General features: G+C 39.7%; 2 protein-coding genes across 2 annotated transcripts; both read right to left on the minus strand.

Moving 5' to 3' along the window:
• Positions 1 to 1,091: 1,091 nt before the first annotated feature.
• LOC114802434 (leucine-rich repeat-containing protein 15-like) lies at positions 1,092 to 4,994 on the minus strand. Its single transcript, XM_029001337.1, has 2 exons — positions 4,490 to 4,994; positions 1,092 to 3,631 (listed from the first exon to the last, which is right to left on the minus strand). The coding sequence occupies exon 2, from the start codon at positions 3,625 to 3,627 to the stop codon at positions 1,258 to 1,260; it is 2,370 nt and encodes a 789-aa protein (XP_028857170.1). The 5' UTR covers positions 3,628 to 3,631; positions 4,490 to 4,994; the 3' UTR covers positions 1,092 to 1,257.
• Positions 4,995 to 5,273: 279 nt separating this feature from the next.
• Positions 5,274 to 9,944, minus strand: LOC114802435 (leucine-rich repeat-containing protein 15-like). Its single transcript, XM_029001338.1, has 2 exons — positions 9,664 to 9,944; positions 5,274 to 8,577 (listed from the first exon to the last, which is right to left on the minus strand). Exons 1-2 carry the CDS (start codon positions 9,664 to 9,666, stop codon positions 6,850 to 6,852), a joined length of 1,731 nt encoding a protein of 576 aa, XP_028857171.1. The 5' UTR covers positions 9,667 to 9,944; the 3' UTR covers positions 5,274 to 6,849.
• Between the last annotated feature and the right edge of the window lie 12,532 nt (positions 9,945 to 22,476).

Here is a 22,476-nt window from a genome sequence, read left to right on the forward strand (position 1 = left end):
AGGTTAATGCAATCAGGAAAAACTGTAACCCACGTAACCACACTGACACCTGGTGACAGTACCAAGGAATAACATTCACTCTTATATTTACTTGCAGTTTATATTTATTTAAATACACGTATATCCTAATATTTTTTAGATTTAAATGTTAGGCATAAAACAACAACATTGGTTTAGAAATAATTTTCTATTTCGAACCGGGCCAGCAGAAGTGCTTCATTTTGTGTGGAAGTGTGTGTGTCCCTGGGGCTTGAGGAACGTCAGTAATGATCATCCACTTCCCTGTTTCATCCCATCTGAAAATGGGCAAAGACAATGCTGCTGTTCACTCGCCATTCAGCGTCATTCAACTCCTTTCTTCATGCCTCATGAGCCTCCTGTTCCCAGGACGATCAAAGCCAATGTCCTGTTCCTGTCAAACACCTGTTATACAGCATTTGACAACAAGAGCTTCACAAAACTAATTAGGGTTACGGCACTGCAAGGTTATAACCTATGTCACTGTCAACAGACATTTTACTGGGATGGGATAAATGCAGAGGACAAATTTCACTGTGTGCACCGTGTGCTGTGCTGCTGTGTGTCACATGTGACAATCACTTCACTTTAAACTTAAGCACCCCATGTCTTTGCTCAAATCGGTAAACAGGAACACTGTTTATTACCATATTGTTCACAGTATTTAAAACCAGTTAAAAACATGGTGGCACCCACGACTAACTGGAAGGTTTATCGTGTATCTGTATTACAGATACATGACCAAAATGTGGCTTACATCTGACTATCAGAGAAACAGTAACATTAAACGGACAATTCGTTTTATATCAAGTTGAACCATTTATAAGCCCTTGTTTGCTTCATCAGGATTATTCGTGATATTGTTTTGTGTTTTAAATAATTGCCTGCCCTGTTCATCACTGTGTAACAAAAGACATTTCCACAGATCATTAGTGATCATTTAAAATCACATTTTCTGCAGGACTGGCCTGCATTATTGCACCATCAGAGTAATGCTGCTTGCAGTGTACTGACCGCCAGTTATGCTCTGCTGTCAAACATTTACAGGAGCATGCACAAAGAAGAAACGAAGGTGTTTTACAATCTTTTTTATAAATGAAAAATATTGTTACAGATTCACGACACAACAAGGTCATACACGTTCTGTTCAAAATTAACAACAAAAGAGTAATACTAAGGATACAGCAGATATGTTGGAAAACACGATGCAATGGCATGTATAGTAAAAGGCTGCATCTACTACAGTGCAACAGTCTCTGTTTCACAGACCGGTCTCAGGCTGATCTCCTTCCTGTATAAGAAGCGTGTTAAGTTCACGCGGTTGTAACGCCTCTCTCCTTGTTGAAGAGAGCGGTACAAGGAATAGGTGAACCAGGTTAGTGCTGCAGTGCAGAATATCTCAATTACCAGCATAGTCGTGTAAAAAAACACCTTCTCCTTACACCGTGCAGCCTGAGAAGCTCTCAGGGCAGAATAGCGGCTGTAGGCAGAGGAGGGTGAATGAAACGGCAAGAGAATATTGGGACAAGTAAAGATTCTTGCAGTGTCTAACTGTGGTGTGGTCTTTCTTTGGCTCATGGTAGTTAAGGGAAGTGTGGTTGTAATGGTGGTTGTGATGATAGCTGTAGTAGTAGTTAGAATGGGTGTAGTAGGCATAGCTGTTGTTCGCATTGTGGGTGTGTTTGTAGTTGTAGTTACTGGTTCAGTCGGTATTGTGATAGATGTGGTAAGTAGAGTTGTAATGAGTTTTGTGGTAGCTGCTGTTGTTGTAGCTACTGTAGTAGTGGCTAATGTAGTTGTCAATAGAGTAGTAGGTTGTAAAGTCATAGTTGTTGATCGTTGTGTCGTTACTGGTGTTGTTGTTGTCGTTGCTGTAGTAGTTGGCGGCAGCATTGTCATTGTTGTTGTAGTTGGTGGTGTGGTTATCACCATTACTGTAGTAATCTGTGTTGTTGTAGCTGGTATCGTCACGGTTGTAGTTGTGGGCAATGTTGTAGTTGGTGGTGTGGTTTTTATGGTTGTAGTTGTGGTTGGAGTTGCTGTTGTCATGGTTGTAGTTGTGGGTAGTGTTGTAGTTGGTGGTGTGGTTGTTATAGCTGTAGTTGTGGGTGGTGTAGTGGTTGCAGTTTGTGTTGTTGTTACGGTCGTAGTTGTAGGTAGTGTTGTAGTTGGTGGCGTTGTTGTCATGGTTGTAGTTGGTATTGTTGTCGTCATTGGCGCACTTGTAGTTACAGCTGTTGTGACTGCTGCCGTTGTTAATGTAGTTGGTGTGGGCTGAGTAGGGCACGTCAGACTGCTTTCACTGAGAGACATGATGTTCACACCATTCAGGTTCTCAGGTTCTTGACACATGACAGGAAGTTTTATCTTGTCCCCGTTTGACTGCATCCAGTGGAAGAAGGGTATAAGATTGCAGTCACAGTGCCAAGGATTGTTATTTAGCTGCAACAATTTGAGATTGATGAGATGGTCGAAGACGTCTCCCGGAAGCCACGTGAGGCTGTTGAAAGACAGTCTGAGAGTTGTTAGAGATGACAATTTTTCAAAAGTTTTAGATTCTAGTGATTTGATCGAATTTGCTTGCAAATTCAAGTCTTTAAGTGTTGTTGTGCCCTCAAAAAAATTGCCTTGCAAAGTTTCAAAGTGGTTTCTGGATAAATCCAGCTTTCCAAGTTTTGTAAGGGGTTGAAAGACCCCAGGAGGAAGAGAGGTGAGGTTGTTGTTCTTCATGTTTAATTCCGTAATCTTAGATGTTTCCCCAAACAGCACTGAAGGAAGCTTAGTTAACTGATTATTATCCAGGGTTAACGTTTTAAGCATTGGGAATCCTACAAACATCTCATGTGGCAATTCAGTCAAAAGATTGCTGTCTAAATAGAACTTCAGCAGTTTGCTTTTATGTGGAATTAAATTAGGTTGTAGATGTGTTAATCTGTTCCCTTGGATGGCAATTTCCTTTAGGTTGGGCAGATTGTCAAAAAATCCATCCGGAAAGGAACGTAACTGATTTTCGTACAGCCGAAAGACCTGCAGCATTTTTAAGTTTGAAAAAAGGGATGCTGTCACAGAGCTGATGTTGTTTTTCGCCAAATGAAGAACCTGAAGGTTTTCCAGGTGATCAAAGGCACCTTCCTCTATGGAGGTTATTTCATTTATGTGCAGCTGAAGGTCTCTAAGTTTCCCCAGACCATCAAACAATCCCTTCTGTAGATGGTGAATTCTGTTGCTTTTTAGGATAAGTTTTTCAAGGTTGGCCAAGCCCTCGAATGCCCCCACAGGAAGTGAGTCAACCTGCGTGCCTGAAATTTCAATAACCTTGATGCTGTTCAAGCCCTCAAACGCACCAGCTTCTACAGAACTTGTTGTGCTACCAAGAAACTCCAACTTCTCCAGCTGCGGGTTCTTGGCAAAGGCTCCTTTTGGAATTGTGCTTATCAGACTTCCAACAAAGTAGACCTCTTTTGCGCCAGATTTAAAAGTGTCAGGAATTGCTGTAATAGTTTTGTCGTAAACGTCTTGATCGTGGCACTTCTCTGCATCCTTACACGGCTGTGCCGAGCAGCTCATCAGCAGTGGCAGCAGTCCGATGCAAAGCGGTACTGCCAGCATGTCCCTGCAAATATGAAAGTAAGGATGACATTCTCTTTATTTGTGGATTATCATATAATATTTCACAGACGGAACATTCATGCCTGTCTGAGAGAATTGTAGTGAACTCATACTAAATGCACTGAATATATCTTTGTTTCTGAGGACAAAATAATAATGAACAAGCCTGCCTGTGTGACATTAATTCAATTCAGTCAACATAACTTGAAGGAATATTGCAATATTACGCAATGTTGTTTGAGGATGATTTATAAGAGTTAATTTGATCATTGCATCTTCATTGCATTTCTTGCAGGTTTCAAAGCACCAGACAAATACATTTACATATTTAGAAATCAGACATTACTCAAGATTCATGAACGAAAATAAATTTTACACACATTTAATAACAGCGCCTTGTGCCTTGAGTAAAATATATGCTTTATATAAATATATATAAATATATACTGAATTCAGTCCTTAGTATGTAATTAATGAAAGAATAATTCTGGAAATCTGGAAATATTGTTCATATAGAACAGATTATAATCTGCACTCGTGTCCTTCTCTAAAGTCTCTCAATTGAGAATTGCCACAACAACATCAAGTCGAGTGAAGTAATAAACGAGAGCCAATGCTAGTTCTCAACCAGTCATTGTAGTAGACCCTGAATACATTAACAAAAAAAAACAGCGACTATTGAAATATTTATTTATTCAATAAATTACAATATTAATTACTGCATTTACATAGGCTATGAATAGTTTGGCAAATATATATTTCTATATGCCTCCAGGTAAACGATTGAGCAAATAATCTGTTCTGTCATAAACAACTAGACCACAAAAAGCACTAAAATAACAACTGAACAAACAAATCTTACCTGTGCAATTTCACTTTTCCCACATTATTTTTTAAATGTCCATGATCGGTCAGGAAGCAAGTGCATGTCGGAAGCTGTTCTTATCTTACTCCTGCTGTGGCGTATGTGACTCCCTGGGGTGTGACAAGAAAAAAAAATCTGCCTTTACAGATAAGGGCAGAAAAACGTTGCACTTGGTATTTAATTTTTTCTTTTTATTTTTTTTTAATATAGAAGTTATCCACGTGTTTTTAATCACCCCACCTGGTTGCATCCAGTTATTTTGTCATGGGAGACCAGCCTAATTATTTAAAGGAATATGTTTTATCAATTAAAAACTTAGCAATTAAAAATATTGAAGTAATCTTCACCACAAATGTGGTCATATGTGTTGGTTAAGCTCTTGAATGTATCAACTAGTGGACCTGGACCACCAAGGAACTCCAACTTCTCGTGGCTCCTTTTGGAATCATAGTAATTCGGACTTCCTTTTTACAGTGTTGAGCAAAATAACTTTTGTAGTGAAGTATTGTATAATCCTGGAACTCTTCTTTTGTGATTATATAGGCTGTGCTATGGCCTTGATAAATGTTATGTGATAGTCAAAGTGTATATCTTGTCATGTTGTCTCCCTGTTTTAAATTACTTCGAGCAAATGACCTAAGATATGCAGCCACATTAAAATCAGACTCAAGAGTGAAATCCTTTACACCCCTCAAAATAAAAAGTAGCTAATTACAGTACAGATATTTACACAGTAAAGAGGTTAATGCCTAGTAACAAACAAAAGATGCAAGACACCTACTTAACAGTGATTCTAGGAAAACACTTTTTATTTTTGGAAGTTGCAATGGCACAAAGTGATCCGTCCGGGCCAAAATGTTCATTTAAATCACAAATGGTTCTCCGCCTCGTGGTTCAGAGAATTGTTCACTTTTACACATTCACAAACAGTACAAGATGTTACTTTTCTGGACTGAAAAATTCATGTATTACAGTTTGAAAAGTCAAACCATGGAAAGAAAATAGATTTTTGGTAGGTCTGTGTGGGGTTTGCGCACTCTCCCTAGCTGGTATGGGATTCCTCTGGGGTCCTCTGCTTTGCTCCAACTGAACACTAGGTGGACAAATTCGGCCGTGGGCGCCGGTCTGTGTGTGAACGGTGGATGGAGGACACCTGAGACACTGATAGGGATTGATTGGATAATGATAGATAGTGGAGCTACTCAAGCACAATGAATGGCTGCCATTTTTTCCCTGACAAATGAACACTCTTTAACACTCTTTAGCAAATTTTTGCATTCAAAATTTGGGAGTAGACACGTCCTTTTGAATGCAATGATATCCATGTTCCAGATCAGCCGATTAATGTGTTTGTCCATTAATTCTGACAATAATATACTTTGAGACTGCTGTGAATCTTCTCAGTGAGAAAGTAATATAGATTTTTGCATATGCACAGGATTTATTACTAAAACAAAAATAAAGAAATACTATGTTATTTTTTTCTTAAATGTCCTGTCATTTGGAAAAGTGAACATACAGCGATATATCTCTCTATTCTTATCTCACTCCTGCTCTGTCCAGACTAACCGAATTTCTGTTCTAAGAGATAAGAGCAGAGGATCTCTATGCCACTGCACTCCTCTCAAAGTACAGTTATAAAATTCACTAATTACATTAAAATTCATACAAAATAACATTAAATGGTACTATTATACAGTAAAAGATTTCCATTTAAACATATATTTACCAAATATTAACTCATATTGTATTAAGTTAGATGAACAAACATGTTCATTTCTTATATATTTATCTATTTTGTATATAATCTATATACTAGTTTATTTAACCTGTAATTAACTTTGTGAAATAACTGTTTTAATTTGTGTTATTGAATGAAAGTCCTACATTAAACTGTATAATATTTCCTGGAAAAAAATTTCTACATAAATTGTATGTAGCATTAATTTCAGTCTTGCAATGGTTGCCAGGAACCCCAGGGTAACTGATATTCTGAACATGCGATATTACAACTACACTACAATATATCACTTAACATAAGAGACACTTTTAAAAAGCATTTGGTCTTGCAATAATCTCCCTGCAAAAGAAAAACCAACCACCATGTTAACACGTGGTTCAAAAGATCTTCTAAAAATTGCCCTAAATGAACATGTTTTACTGAAACTTAGAAAAAGTCTGGGACAAATTGTAGCCTGTAGCTCACTTTTTATGAGCAGACAGTTCCATCAAGTGTGGCTGATCTAAGCCATGGTTTTTGGCTGGTGTTTGGCTCATGTAAATTTTTAAAATATATTTTTCCATTTGCCTGGGGGTTTAACACATATGCCCCTCCATCTTCTTCTCCAATGATGTTTCTAAATAACAGAGCTTGTTTTTGGTGGCCTCTGCAGATTTCGACTGTCACGCCTTTTCCTGTTCCAGCAAATGAAGCAGATGACAAAGCTGGTTATGATAGCTGTGCATACAAGGGCAGTGATCAAATGTGTGTGCTTTGACAAGCCACAGCTAACAATATCCCTGGTATGGGTGTCACCACCCTGCTCAGGCGCAGTGGTGGCCCTGGTGGCAGGCACTGGCGTGCTTCTCTTTCCTGATGGCGTGTGAGGTCTTCGCCTTTTATCGGTTGGGCTCTGTGATTGACTGTATGGGATAACAGAAGGTGCATGTGAAGGAGTTGCATCAATATCTTGATCGGTCAGGTCTGTTATTTTAGTAGCGTTCAGGGCGGGAGGTGATTGACACTTTATAAGTGACAGGTTTGCCACCTTATGTGGGTTCAACAGCATCCAGTCACGGAGCTTAATAATGTCCCGGTCACATCTCCAGGGATTCATTGCAAGAAGCACTTCATTTACAACCTGTAAGGAATCCAAGAAATCCTGCGGTGCGTTTATGAGGGAATTGTTGTGCAGGTCCAGCTGACGCAAACTGGAGACGCCATGGAGCAGCTGCCCAGAAAGGGACTTTATCTGGTTATGCTCCAGGGAAATATGGACGAGGTTAGGAAGCCCACTGAATATGCCCATTTCAAGTTGCTTGATGCGATTGGTGTGCAACGACACTTCCTGAATATTGATCAGGCCTTGGAAGGCACCAGGAGAGATGGTCTCAATCAGGTTTCGGCTAATTACTAGAAGATGCAGGTTTGTCAGATTGCGAAACACGCCATCCTGCAGATGTGTAAGTCTGTTGCCATAGAGCCAGAGCTCTTGAATGCTCATGGGTCCGAAAACACCAGTGGACAGGTTCTGCAGGTTGTTCTCATGCAGCGTGAAGCGAGTGAGGTTGGGCATGTTCATGAAGATCCCCCCAGGCAAAGCAGAGAGTCGGTTGTTGGACAAATACAGCTTTCGCAGGCTCCGCTGATGAAGAAAAAGGTCAGCTGGGAGATGAGTGATTTGGTTGATCTGCAGGGACAACTCCTCTAGGTCCACCAGGTCCTTGAAGACTCCAGCTGGTATTTCTTTCATGCGATTGTCGTTCAGCCGGAGGATCTTAAGTTGTCTAAGGCCACTAAAAACTTCTTTAGGCAATTCAGTAATTCTGTTTTTGGCCAAAATCACTTTTTTTAGTTGGGTTAGATTGTAGAAGGCATTTTCTGGCAATGTAGTGAGCAGGTTCTGGCCTAGATCTAAAGTCTCCAAACTCTCCAAATGTGAGAACAGGGTAGAGGGAAGATTTTGCAATTTGTTTTTGGTTAAGTTCAGGGACTCCAGTGCCTGGAGGTTTTGGAAGAGGTCCTCTGGGAGAGAAACCAGATCAGTACCTGATATGCACAGGGCAAAAAGGTTATTTGTTGCATCAAAGGTGTTTGATGAGATGTCAGTAATTTGTGTGTCTCTGATGTCAAAAATTTGAAGGTCTTCAGAAACATCATCAAAATCTGCAGATTTCAGAGCCATTATGCTAGTATTGAAGATGAACATGGCATTTGTGCCTGCAGGTACCGGTGATGGAAACGTAGAGATTATATGGCCTTGACAGAACACTTTGGTCTTCTTGCATTGACAGTTGTCGGGGCACATTCCAGAGGTGAAGGCACAAAAGCTGATGGATACAAAGACTGCCATGTCCAGGAGACCCTTATGGGGGGAAACATTGTTTAGAATGTGATTTTATATTTCCTGAAGTCATGTCACAAAATTTAACAGGTTTTTACTTTACTGTAAATTTCTGATAACATATTTATAACAGTGTAGGCCTGTTCTCCTTCACTGAAGTGTACACAGTTTGTGTATTTACCATATAGTTTTGTATTTGCATCAACAGTTTTGTAAGTGACCAAAAGGATACCTACAGGAGGGATCAAATATACAAATATACTTAAAAAAAAGAAATTGTATAAATACTGAACATAGTTTTAATATTACACAACTTTCTTTTATGTACATTTTATGTAGAACTTGCCCTAGGCATCAAGATTCTTTGACTTTAACACCTAATCCTGCTGTATGTACTGTTGATGCAACTGTGCTTGAAACACAAGAGCAAAGCGTCTGTACATTTCTTATGCTAAATGGGATTTTGAATTGTAATGCATGTTTCATATTAGAAAAAATCAGAACCTTGCAGAACATTGAAACCATATGCTCTATTGTAGCCATAACATAATCTCTTACAAACATAAATAAAGGAAACTGTGTCTTTCCATTGTTTCAACCCGGTATTGTCTAATTGGATCAGGAAGAAAAACTATGTATTAAACCAAAAAACAAAAAATATCCAGTGAGCATCTGTGCTGAGATATGAAAACTATTACTTTTTAAGATAAGTGCAACAGTTTGGCTTCAGGCACTAAATGGATATAAGGTGTTTGTACATCTATAATTTAATCCTAAATATATATTAGAGAGGTGTTTGTGTGTGTATGTGTGTGGTGGCATAACATAACTCAAACAAAGCTTCACTCTACTAGTAACATTGTACAGTATATAAGAAAAATGCTGAACATACTTATGTAATACTTTATGTAACTGTCCATGCTTCTAAAGGGAGGGAAAGGGCTCTGTAATTGTTTCCATACTCCTTATTGACTTCATGTGGCTGTAACCAAATGCTAAGTTCAAACATCATGTGATGTACAAGCTAATGTCTTTCCGTGATTTTTAAAATTCACTGTGAACATTTATTTGTCCCCTAAAACAGCAGTGTATGTCCCCTCAACTTACCATTGTGCTTGGTTGGTGAAAAACAGCAGGCGAAGAAAACAGGCAAATTTTGGGTTTCAAAGTCCACTCACACAGTCATCTCCTGTTTATCCTAATCATGAAGGTCCATTTCAGCCCAGAGAGAAAATGTTCTTGTTCGTCTTTCTTGCTCCCTTGCACACATTTGTATTTAAAAAATAATTTGGGATAATGCCTCGCCTTTTTAGGGTGGGAGGAATCCTGTAAAGAGGCTGCTGTTATGTGTGTGTGTGTGTCTAGCAGAGAGAGGGGAGTGGTAAACTTGGTGGTGCACCGTGTTTTGTGAGTGTGTGTGTCTGTTGGGGGATTTAGGTGTGTTCATGCTGACAGGGGGTTTTATGCCTCGGCATAGGGGCTGCTTACTGATGATAGCCAGAGCCTCAATAGCATTCCATTATGCTGAGCATGGAAGGCATTCTCAGACATCAGATTAACAAAAAAACAACTTTTCATTAATTAAGATTAACCACTGTTTTTATTTCTTTTTATTCATTTTCAGCTTGAGCCTTTACTAAAGTCCTGTTGGAAACAGGCAAGACCAAGTCATGGTTTCTTTCTCATTAAAATTCTGATGTTCCCGAAAGCTTTCTCGTGCTCATTTTATAGTGGCAACATGGTCTGAATTAGCAACACAATGCTTGTAACTTTATAACAAAGGCTGAATTGGCTTTCATTGTACCTCGGCCTGGGCTTACGTTGATCACCAGCCTGCAGATGTGAGCAGAATTTACCAACTCCAAGCTAGGCCTGGGTTACTTGGGTTTTCAGTTAAAAACCTTTATTTCAATTCCCTCTTCTTAATAAATATCATGTTTCTTTCTTCTTTCAGTACTTACTGCTCTGTCCATATCACACACACAGAGACAGATACACATACACACAACTATATACAGAGTCAGATCTAGGTCAATTAGCATAACATGTACCTACATTTACATTTACAGTATTTATCAGATGCCCTTATCCAGAGCGACTTACAATCAGTAGTTACAGTTGGGACATGGACAGTCCCCCCCTGGAGCAACGAAGGGTTACATGTCATGCTCAGGGACACAATGGTAGTAAGTGGGATTTGAACCTGTATCTTCTGGTTCATAGGTCTTCTGGTTCATGTGTTACCCACTAGGTTACTACACCCTACCTAAAGTCTATAGCTCATCCTTAATCAACTATCAACCAACTATCAACCCTCAAGGTACATAAACTGCTGATTTGTCCTACATTCCTCTCCCCGTAGCTCAGATGTAAAGTATCTTTGCCGAAACAGAATCAATAACTGCCTAGAACATCTGAAACCAAGGGCTGAATTTGAATTCAAGGTCCACATTTGAAGAACACTGCTGTAAACTATGGGTGTTTCTAATGATGTCAAATGTGAAGGCAGTTTGAAGCAAGCATTTCTAGTGAGGGTGCTGCACTGGGCGTAGTTTTTGTATGCTTATGTACAACCGTTTCTTTCGTAAGAACGTTGGGAAATATTATGATGGGGAGAAATGTATGATTATGAGGAAGTGTCTTAGTGCTGCAGAGGAGTACAGGTTTTTATAATATTACTTAAACTACTTCATTACAAAATTACTTTTAAGTTATTTTTCATATTCACTTACTTATTGTGTTTCTCTGGGATGTACATTTTCTTTACATTTATTATTCTGAATTGTATTATCTGCATAAATATTCCTACATAAAGCATCCTACCTAGACAGAATTGTTCAGTCACATTGTAATTCCAATATATTTTTATAGCCACTGCTCCTAAACATTATAGATCAAGTGAACTTTCCAGGGAGTTTCCCAATGTTGTCAGGAAGTCAATGATCTTGCTGTTTCTTACTGCTTGCCATGTACCGTCAGATGATGGCTGTGTAATAGAAGCTGACTCATGGTAGTTTCCCAGACAAAGAGGCCGTGCCATTTCACTGCGGTTGGAATGGGTCTTCTTCAAACTAATTTCGAAACAGCAGCACTGCTCAAAGGTGAAATTAATTGATCACAACTTTAGAGCTATAGAATTAGGTACAAAATAGGAACGTCACATAAAAAAGTATGAATTCATGCCATAGGAATATGGTGGAAGAATGGAACTATAAACAAAAATATGTTTAATATACATAACAGGATCACAAACCAGTACATAACAAGAGAGTGAGGACACGATACAATGGTCATGCATTTATAACATTGCACAGATGAAAAACAGGCCAGGAAAAGAACGTTACCACAACATTACTGGAACATGGGCAAAGACCGTTTTTAAGGATACATCTTGCTTACGGTCAAGAGGTGTGGATGGGGAGTACCGAGAGTCAGAATGTTCAGCCATGCTTGTTTATTCAGCACTGAAAAGAGGTAAGTACTCACACAAGATCACGATACACCCCTGTTCTAAACTGCAACCCTATCCAGAACATGAACTCACACTAGCATTCACCCAGACGGTGAGCCAACCTCCCCCTGAATGCCTTGGAGGTGGGCAAATGCAGATGAACCCAGCTCTATTGGCTGTCAACACTACATTACTCCCCCTCATAACAGAACACAGCACCCAAGGTTATCTTTGGGCAACACCCTCTCCTTTGTTTCGGGTTGTACACCCACACTGTGTGTGAGAGTCCCTCGGTTCGGAGGTCATAGGTTCTTTTCACAGTTATAATAGTTTTGGATTTTTCATTAGTTTTAGTTTTTATTTCGTTTAGATTTTTTTTTTCCAAATTCAGTTAAGTTTTAATTAGTTTTTAGAGGCAGATTTACTAGTTTTTATTAGTTTTGATATTTTGAAATTGCTTAGTTTTAGTTTAGTTTTTATTAGTTACAGTGTTAGTTTTAGTTTTTTTTTTTGTAAATTAGGATATTTGTCAGGTGCATGAATCAAAATCACCAGAATAGCCTTATCCATCTTAGCTCCGATAAGGTTATTGACTCTTGCAGCTCCGGGTGTTTTTAATTTTGGTTCGAGTGAAGTGGTGAACTTTTTAAAGGTAATCGAGTCACAGTCGTGTAGACATTCCAGTCTTAATAAACATATTTACCAATGCTTCTTCTCATTTGTGGTGTTCCTGCGTATTTACTAGCCAGCAGCTACTTGGTCGGCGGTGGAAGCAGTCCATTATGGATGCTGTTGTATCACGTTCCTTTCCCATGTTACCTGGCCTGGCTACCGCTTCTCTTTCGGGGGAGGGCGGGCGAGAGGCTAGCTTGTTCAGGTACTCTTGGTTCGCCTTTTTGTGTGAGCTTTTCAAATGGACTTTCAGATTCGTGGGGTTTTTCCCCTTGAGAAGTATTCCACATATTGTATCACCTGCTTCTACAACAAGGCACTTACTTTTATTTTTGCCACTGTCATAATCAAAGAAATCCCAAATAGGACTTTCTTCCGCTTTCTTCCGACTTTCGCTGCAGCCATCACGCTAGCCGACTATGGACACGTGACGTCACAGACCACGTGTTACCATAATGGTCAAAAACCTGGCTTAAAACTGGCAGCGTGAAGTAAATAGATTTTAATTCAACCCAAAAGGCTTATTACAAAGACGAAAACGAAGGACGTTTTTGCTATAATATTAGTTCGTTTAAGTCCGTTTTGTATACACACAAAACAGTTTCAGTTAGTTTTCGTTTTTTTTTTTAACTCTTTATTTCAGTTAACAAAAATGCTTTTTCAATTCTAGTTTTAGTTTTATCGTTCGTTTTCGTTAACTATAATAACCTTGGTTCTTTTCTGTCAGCCCCAGATGTTTGCGGGCTAACTCATGTACCGCCTCCATCCGCTGCTATACAGCCACCACCTAATCCATGCTTGGGGTGCTGGGCAGCGTGTCATCCGGAGGGCGCCCACACATCAGGTCAGTTGGTGTCCAGGATGAGGGCAGTTGGTGCCCAGGATGAGGGCAGCCAGGGTGCTCCCTGTCGACTCATGTACCATGCTCTGGTATGCCAGGAGTAATAAAGGCACATGCTCATCCCAATCCTGTTGGTGCCGGCTGCTGAGCATGGCCAACTGTGTAGCCAGGGTCCGGTTGAACCTCTCGACCAACCCGACGCTCTGAGAGTGGAGTGGAGTTGGCCTTGTCACACAGCTCTATCACCAGACGGGACTCGAAGTTACGTCCTTGGTCACTGTGTAGCTCCCGTGAGATGCCGAATCGATGAAACATCCCCTCCATCAGGCAATCAACCACCATGGTCGCTTCCATGATTTGGGATGGCGTAGGCCACCACCTGGCCCATCCCCGTCCACAGCCGGGTGTAGGTGGGCCGCCACTGATTCTTGACTGATGGTAGTGCCAGTGTCAAACAATTCCCCTGGCTGGTGACGCCTCTTCTGGGGTAAAGCTTCATTCCACAGACCATCAGACACCTGAACACTCAGGGACTTTTCTCTTTGGACCGATGTGCACACACTCTAACTCTTCTATGTTTAGAACATATTATTTTTACAGCAGTATTTGCACTATTAGAGCAGCATTTGAACTTGAATTTTGTTTAAATGTTTCATGTAGCACCTTGTTCCTGAGAAACATTGTTTTGTTTCACTATGTACTGTGCAACATGTATGTAGCTAAAATGACAATAAGGCTCACTTGAACTTGAACTAGAACTCCCACTTTTTGGACTTATTTAGCTCCTGCCTCAGGTTAGGGTGTAATCTTCTACCCAAAAAAATACCAATGACATAGGTTCTTTGTGTTTGTTTGTGGCCATTGTGCCAGTTGCTTCTCTGTTTAATAAAGCCCCCTTTACCTGCAAAATGTCAAGCACCTTTACTTTACTTTACTTTACTTTATTTAGCAGACGCTTTTATCCAAAGCGACTTACAATAGGAAGACACCAGCAATTCTCGTTCGATTTCTATAGAATATCGAGTTTACAAACTAAGAGCCCTGATAAGGCTTAGACTTGTCATTGAAGAGCATGCTCGGAGATTGTTGGGTGCTAGACTAAGAAAAAGCACCTGCGCCTTTTTCCCCTTCATCCTGGGCACTGTGACAACCTAGGTGTAATGCTGACTGGACAAATCCATGCTGTACAAAACACAGCTATCCACTATATAAAGCTAAGGAGCCATGCAGTTTATATACTTACGGACATAATCATGAACATATAGCATTGCTTAATGACATCAATACACAGTGCCTAATGGTTCTTGGTGGAGCTCCACAGTAGGCTAGTTTCTCTTAATTACTGAGTAAAAAAGTGCCTAATATCAAATCATAATAATAGGTGAGAGCCTCTTTAGGCTTGCACTGCTGGTACAGCAGCTGCCTGTTAAGTTTGGAATTAAAGTGAGGGGAACCAGTTCCATTTCATTAAAATATTAAAGTTTGACTTCAGTGGTAAAAAATGTTATGGCTCTTATGAGAGTTAGAAAAATGTTGCCATGGCAGGTATCCAACAATTTTGGAAATGGAGAATGGGTTTCCAGAGTCAGATTCATATAGAAGTTTTAGTGTTTTACATGTACTTCTGCATAGTGCAGTATATCGATTGTGTTTGCTTTTACTGTAATTGTAAGTGGCTATAAACTCATAATCAGCCAGAACATCTGTTGCTATTAATATTAGTAAACTGTGATTGAAAGAGGATTGCCAAGGCTGAGGAAACTGTAGAGAGCGTTCTGGAATGGTTTTCAGGAATGCTAAGTTCATGACCCAGGATCAGGCTGGTTTATCAGATAGGACAGGGAGGTTCACACCAGGCATGTAAACATGAGTTTTATGTGCACTGTTTAAATCTCACAGAAATCCAGGCTTATTCTATTCACATTACTGGATGTACTAGTAGACTATGTATGTAGATTCGATTATTAAAATATCCCCTCCTATTAAGGTCACAATCTTGACTTTTCAAAAATAATAATCAGACGTTATCTGTGTTGCATGAAGCGCAAATGCACAACATCCTGATATTAATGTGAAACATCCATCTGGTTCATCTGGACATGCTGAAGAGGGCCTCAGAATTCTTTTAGGCTTCCGTGCCAATTTTCTGTTCATGTTAATGTTTTTTTTTTTGCTATTAAATCATTTTGTCAATAGTGGTTCATGCCAATGTAAGATAATATTCTATACTTTTATCACACTCAGATGTAAGTATATAAAAAAATCTGATTTTATTCAATTAATAGACTGAAAATATATTAACTTTGAAGGGCATGGGCGCCTGGGCTGACGTGAGCAGGCAGGAGACTTGGGTGAGAAGGCACAGGAGAAGGCACTGGCATATTGGGCCGCACGGCAGCAGTGGAAGCACGTTAGTGGCGTGGAAGGAACAGTCTTTACAGTGGCTTGAGGGTGTGAGCAGGGGGCTGGTAAAAGAAGCATCTTCATGCAGGGATTGGCAATGACAAGAGCAAAAGAACAAAGCGATGAAGCAATGGTGGCGGTGGTGGGCAGGCAAGAGGTTTTAAACAGCGATGTCCAAATGGCAGGCAGAAGAGGGCAAATCCAAAAGAATCGCTTGGCAAAATGAGTCGTCATTAGGTGTAGTCAAAAGGAGAAAGGTCACGATGGCCGCTGAGTATTTATATAGAAAGTCGGCCTCTTCCTCGTATGTTTCCTGGTGGACTGCCTCATGTGTCCACACCCCCCTTCTAGTGGGAGGTGGAACGGGGGCTGTTACAGAACTTCTTATTCAAAAATAATTGTTCCACAATTCATTAAAACTAATACATCTTACGTAATCCAAACCAGTTTAGTTAAAAAAAGTTTATTTTGTTCAGTGTTAAACACTGTGTTGAATTAAGACATGTGTATTTATTGTCTATTCAAGAATGAAATAAGCTGGATCAACAGGATACAAATCTATTGCACTAAATATGTATGCTTTGAGTGTATTTCACTAATATCTTTTTCATATGTTTAAATATACTTATAGCAGGGTCAGAAAGTCTGATAAAAGTATTTTATAAATTGTCACAGTATGTTTTTTATTTGTGAATATAGACATTTAATATAAATCTTGAGTTATCCTGAGTTTGAGTTGAGTTAAATCTACAGTCTGTTTTTTCTCCAGAGCATTTTGTATAGCTGTAGTGGCCCTCTGCTCTTATTGAGTTATTTCTTTAAAGGGAGTTTATAAATCTCTCACCATAGGACTGGACACCTTATCGCCATCAGTTTTCCTGTAGCTGCTCTCTCTCACCTAAAGTCTTGGGAATTATCTCCACTGAACCATCCCTGCAGGGGCTTCTGCACAGATTGATACACAATAAGACCAGCTTCCTTCTCTTTTTGTCCTCATCTATGTCACTTGTCCTTCACACTTGCAACACGAAGAAAAACGTACAACAGTGAAGGGCCCACTTTCTGTTTCTGGCCAATGTTCATGCCTGGAATGTTGACTTTGCCACTGTGACCATGACATCAGATAAACCCTGAATCAAAATAGTTTAGATTGGTACTGTTCAGTCCATTGTATGAAAACTAAAGCTGGTGGTTTGATAAGATTATGACCAATGTCACCTCTGGACTATGGTAAAAGTAAAAACAATAAAAAAACTTTTTATGTTATCATGCAATCTCCATCCTTTTCTTTAGATTCCAATAAATGCATGGTCCACTTTATTTCTTTTATAAAAATGAATATTTTGTCTTTTAATATACATATTATGGTAGTGTCCTAAATGTTTATTAGTTCACATGGTGATATAATGATTAAAAATACACTTGACTGCTGATATGTCTACATTTTGTAGGCATTGGACGAACACACAGCAACATTGTTTTAGCAGGCGTTTGAGAGTTATGAGTAATCGGAATGTTGCCGTGTAGCTAACCCGTTCTCTGCGTGCCCACATAGTGATGGATGCATGGTGGTGCGATGTGGTTGCTCAAGAGTACAATTACTGAGCCGTGGCAGTGTCATACTGTGAACACACTCCCATCACAGCCCATTAAAACGGAACAGAAACAAAGCCCCCATAAACTCTTTGGCACTACTGTGAAGAAGTAGTGCTCTTTGTGAGCTGCCTGGGGAATATTATGTGTGCCTGAACCAGAAGGCGATCGTGAAGCAGATGCAATTGGTAGGAGGTTAAATTCATGGCCACTGAGGTCTGAAGCGTGAAGAAGGGCATGGCGCTGTTTGTTTCAGTGCTGCATTGCAGGCAACGATGTGGAGGCTATTGTTAGCCTATGTGAAAAAGAAAAATATTAATCTTTTAATTGTCTTTCAATCAGCAAAAAAAGTTTTTTGAGTAGTTCAAATGTTTTATCTGTTAAACGCAACACATGACTGGACAGACTATTTTTAAAGGTCATAATGAAATGACAATCAAAGAAAAGACAGGTTCACCTCTTTGCTGTGGTCAGAAAGGTTGAAAGGTTGCTGTGTCCCCCAATGGTACCAAAAGTGTGTGTGACAATAGCAAGCAGAATTTAGAAAAAGGAGTTGCAGTAGTTTGAGCCAAAGAAAGAAATAAAATTCTCTTAATTTTCTTCTCTGTTTATGAAGGCAGTTGAGAATTGCCCGCCATCACCGCCATTGTCAATTTTTATCAGCTCATGATTGTTATCATTTGATCATGTTAACCCCTGATGTTATAGCTAATGACAGCATCATTTGAGCTTATAAGCAGGGGTGCTGATGTCAGTTCAGTGCACAAAATAAACACTTTCTGTGAATGAAAAAAAAAATGAAGGCTTGCTTTTGTGGACAAAATGTGCCATGGTTTATGGACAAACTACAAGTTTGGGTGGTAGTAGCCTAGATTCATTTTGGGCAAATAACAACTTGTCACCCCATATTAGTGTTTTTTGAAGCAGAATTAGTGCAGCTGTTGAATAATACTCGAAAGTAAGTATGACTTAACTTTTTACATGTTTATTAAACGGTTTCAATTTGACTGGTGATTCCCATCCCCGGTGCTCATTGATCCACAGGCAATTTTTAAATGATACATTTTCCTATCAACTTATCAATTGGTAGAGATCTGAATTTGAAAATTCACTAATGTGGTAAACCAAGGGCTTTTCAAACCAGAGACTGAATCCAGGAAGTATCCACAAACAAGCCAAAGTTAACTGGAACTGGTGATGAAGCACAGGAGACAACTGGAAAGTGGAGATAAGATTCTGCAGCAAAAAAAAATGTCCTTTCCCGGAGTTTTTGTTTCTGAGTAATCAGATGTGTGATTTTTTTCCCATACATCTGCTTGGACTGAAAACATGCCTGAACACTGGCAGGAAAAAAAACATAAATAATGGGGGTACAGTGAGTAATTTGGCCTTTTAACATGATTTGACAGGCTTTCTTTTTTTTTTTTTTGCGGCATGTTTTGGTTTTGTCTCAAACGCTAATTGTGTTTAGTTGAAAGGTGCATTGCTGTCTTGTGCCGTTCATGGAACAAATCATAAATCATTTGGTCATGAGATTCAGAAACCTGTGTGTTGACATCCTATATGATCATATAGGATAAGCAGTGGCATTACACTGTCAGCTGCATTACAGCAAATTGTGTTTTATTTATCTCGCACCGACTCAGCACAGACCAATTTTGCTCTGGACACCATTGGCAGGATCATCTTGTATTTCATGTAGGTCAGACACAACATAATGTTCCCCTGGCTGCATGTAGTCTTTAGAAAGGCCCCAACGGCTTTCTGGCTGGAGAGATGGAAGGATACAGTTAAAGCATGGACTTAGGCAGCACAGAATCTGATATGCTACAACCATGCAGTCACCCCTTGTTTCAGGCTGAAATTGTGAACGATGGACTGATAACCTTGTACCACAGACCAATTTCTCATTTCTCAGTATTGTTCAGATTTCCCAAAGGAAAATGTTATGATAATTGCATATGTTTTGCTGTGACTATTGGATTTAATTAGTTATAGAAAGTCTGTGTCTAAAGATATATGAGGTGCTTATAAGCATGCATTTCTGCATTATGCAATTAATTTTAATGATGATGTCACGTCGGCGAGCTGATGAGGTAAGTAAGCACAGAGACGGTACATACTGGAAACAATGATTTAGTTATCAACAACAAAGGAGCACGGCACGATGCCCGAAAAGGGGAAATAAAAACACTTTACACAAGTTTTGGGGTCCACAACAGAGTTCACGAAAATGCCTCCGCTCCTAATGGGCGAAACCACAGGGCTTCTTAAAAGCTGTCCTGATTGTGCACAGGTGATGTCTTCAGGTGCCGTCACTCCTGACAGATGATTTGTCATCAACATTTTTTATTTATTTTGACATTCAAAAAAATCTAAAGAAAAAATCCCAACGAGAAGTTGTAATTAATAAATTAATATCGATAAAGCACAATTGCTTTGCACATACATATCAGCTGTGGGTTTAGACATTCAAAAGGGCTGACGGTTCAAACCCAAGCCACAGCCTTGTGTAAGCAAAGACTACACACTCTCCCAGTGTTGATGTGGGTTTCCTCCTGGCTCTCCAGTTCCTCCCATCATTCTAACTAAATTGGCCATAAGCGTGAGTGAATGGAGTCTGTGCCCTGTGGTGGGCTGGTGCCCAGTCCAGGGTGGGTCCCTGATCCTCCACCCAATGACGAGGGGCAACGGCATCCTGAGGTTTGCATTTCAGATGGGACTGAACTGAATGCAATCCTTCAATAATGAAGCACAAATACCATGTAACATGTCTGGTAACTTAATTTTGTCTTCACATGCCATGTGTTAAATGAGTCAATACACTGCACAACAAAAAGCCACCCTACCATGTTATGCAAAAAAAAAATCACTTCTAGCCTGCTTCTTCATATTTATAATGCTGCACACATCATTATATTTGTATCAAATTAACAACCATCCCCCATGTGTTTTCTCTTCTGACTCAATCAGCTGCTGCATTGTTCCGCAGCAGAACAGACCTTGAATGCCTACTACACAATTTCAAACACGCATATTGTGTAAAGTCGCCCGGTAAAAGGGGGTATTCATTCATTTCTTTACACAAAATAGAAGCCGAGTGCTTTTTTTTCCCCTTTGCTGTCTTTTTTTGTGAATATTTAGCCTAGTTATAGACCCACGCAGGTGCATACATTTTCATCAGCCTTTTGGGAGAACAAACGAACGGAAGAAGCCATGCTCTAACATTACTCATGCTAATTGCTTCACATGAATCGCAGCAAGAAAACAGACAGTAATCAGCAAAATGCTAAATCTGTTGAATGCCAGGTTGTTCTCCCATTACCTGTCCTCTTTTCCATCCGATGTTATTGCAGTAATAATGTTATTATAGACTAAAACATTTGATGTTACCATTACTGCTACTGTTACTGCTTGTCAATTGCCAGGTATAAGGAAAAATAACGGGACCCACAGAATTCCTTAGAATTCCGATACAGGGTATTTGTTCTCAAATAAAATAATAAATAAAAAGTTTGCAACTTGGTAGATGACATATTAGAACAGCTGAAATCGTATGGGTTTTGGTTTCTGCTTTCCTGTTATTCATAAGGTAGCAGCCCAACAGGGGGCAGAAAGCGACTGTGTAGATGGCCAAAGAAACGCTGCAGAAACCCCATCCAAGTTTATGGAAAGGGAGGTGAGCGGTGTTTGCTGGCCGCTGTTCAGGCAGTCCGCCGAGTGCCAAGCTGTGGCTCCTCTCCTCAGCCCTGGTGTTGGAGCAGCTGGTCTTTTTGAGTCTTCAAGCTCTGTCCCCTATTTGTTGGATGGCACAACTGCTATAATTATCAGTCAGGAGAATTTTATAGTGACTATAAAGTGAAAATTAAAAAGATTATTTGTCTTTGTGAAAACACCAAAAAAAAAAAAAAAAGTGACCATTGCAAAAATGCATATTAGACATTGTTCGGACACCCAAATGAAATCCAAAAACTTTCAAAAACTTTTCAAAATTAAATTCATAATCAACATGCATTTATAGAAACAACCTAATAACTTAATAAAAAGATAAGCGAAACAAAGTCCATGGTCAGTATTGTGTTCAGTATTGAGTTCACGTCTTGTGTTTGCACTAACAAAGTCCTACTAACATGCATGGACATGGTTTAATATCTGCAATGCATCTGTTTTAGCCTGAGAAATAAAGCATGTAGTAACTATTGACATATTCACTATGGACTTATTGGACATTTCAAACAAGGAGACCAAGAATATCTTCAATCTCAAAGTGAATCTGATGGAAAAATAAGCGACTTTGTGCAGTTTCCTTCTGTGACGAGAGCAGAACATTTCAATTCAGCACAGGCGTATCTGCAGTGTCTACAGCTTTGATGTTTCCCAAAAGAGAGGGATGTAACAGAGATCATAGGAAGCATCACAAATCTGATGTGCATATGCCAACCAAGGCAGGGATCAGTTTCACTCGGAATTGCCGGGTATGACACACACGTCACGAAAGCACACAGACATGACTGCTTAGCATGAAAAAAATGGGGTGTAGAGACCATCCTAAAGCCTTCTCTGTCACATTAATGTCTTGGTTGTGCACAAATACAAATCTGTTAATATCTCATCGTTACTGAATTACCTGCAAAATGTTGGACTGGATTGGAAAACTGGATGTCCCAACAGGCATTCACTGAAGTGAGACAAAGGATGCTCTCTGTATCTGGAACGCAGAATCAGAGATAGGTTTGTCAGGTTGCCAGATCATGACACAACCTGAATCCATCCATCACTGACTAGGACAAATTACTACAAAAGGGAGAAAGCACTTTTCCCTTTCAAAGGGGCAACGCCAGCAGCGGTGGCCGTGGAAATGACCGATGGGAGCGTAAAGAGATGCACTCTTGCAAGGCACGGTTTGCCGTCCATCCCTTTTTTGCCTTCACTTCTATTTGTGGGTTTTCTTTTACACACG

The sequence above is a fragment of the Denticeps clupeoides genome, chromosome 13 (assembly GCF_900700375.1).
Source record: "Denticeps clupeoides chromosome 13, fDenClu1.1, whole genome shotgun sequence".
Taxonomy (NCBI): domain Eukaryota; kingdom Metazoa; phylum Chordata; class Actinopteri; order Clupeiformes; family Denticipitidae; genus Denticeps; species Denticeps clupeoides.

Coding starts and splice junctions, on each gene's coding strand:
- LOC114802434 (XM_029001337.1), bottom strand. CDS start 3,627: ATGCTGGCAGTACCGCTTTGCATCGGACTGCTGCCACTGCTGATGAGC.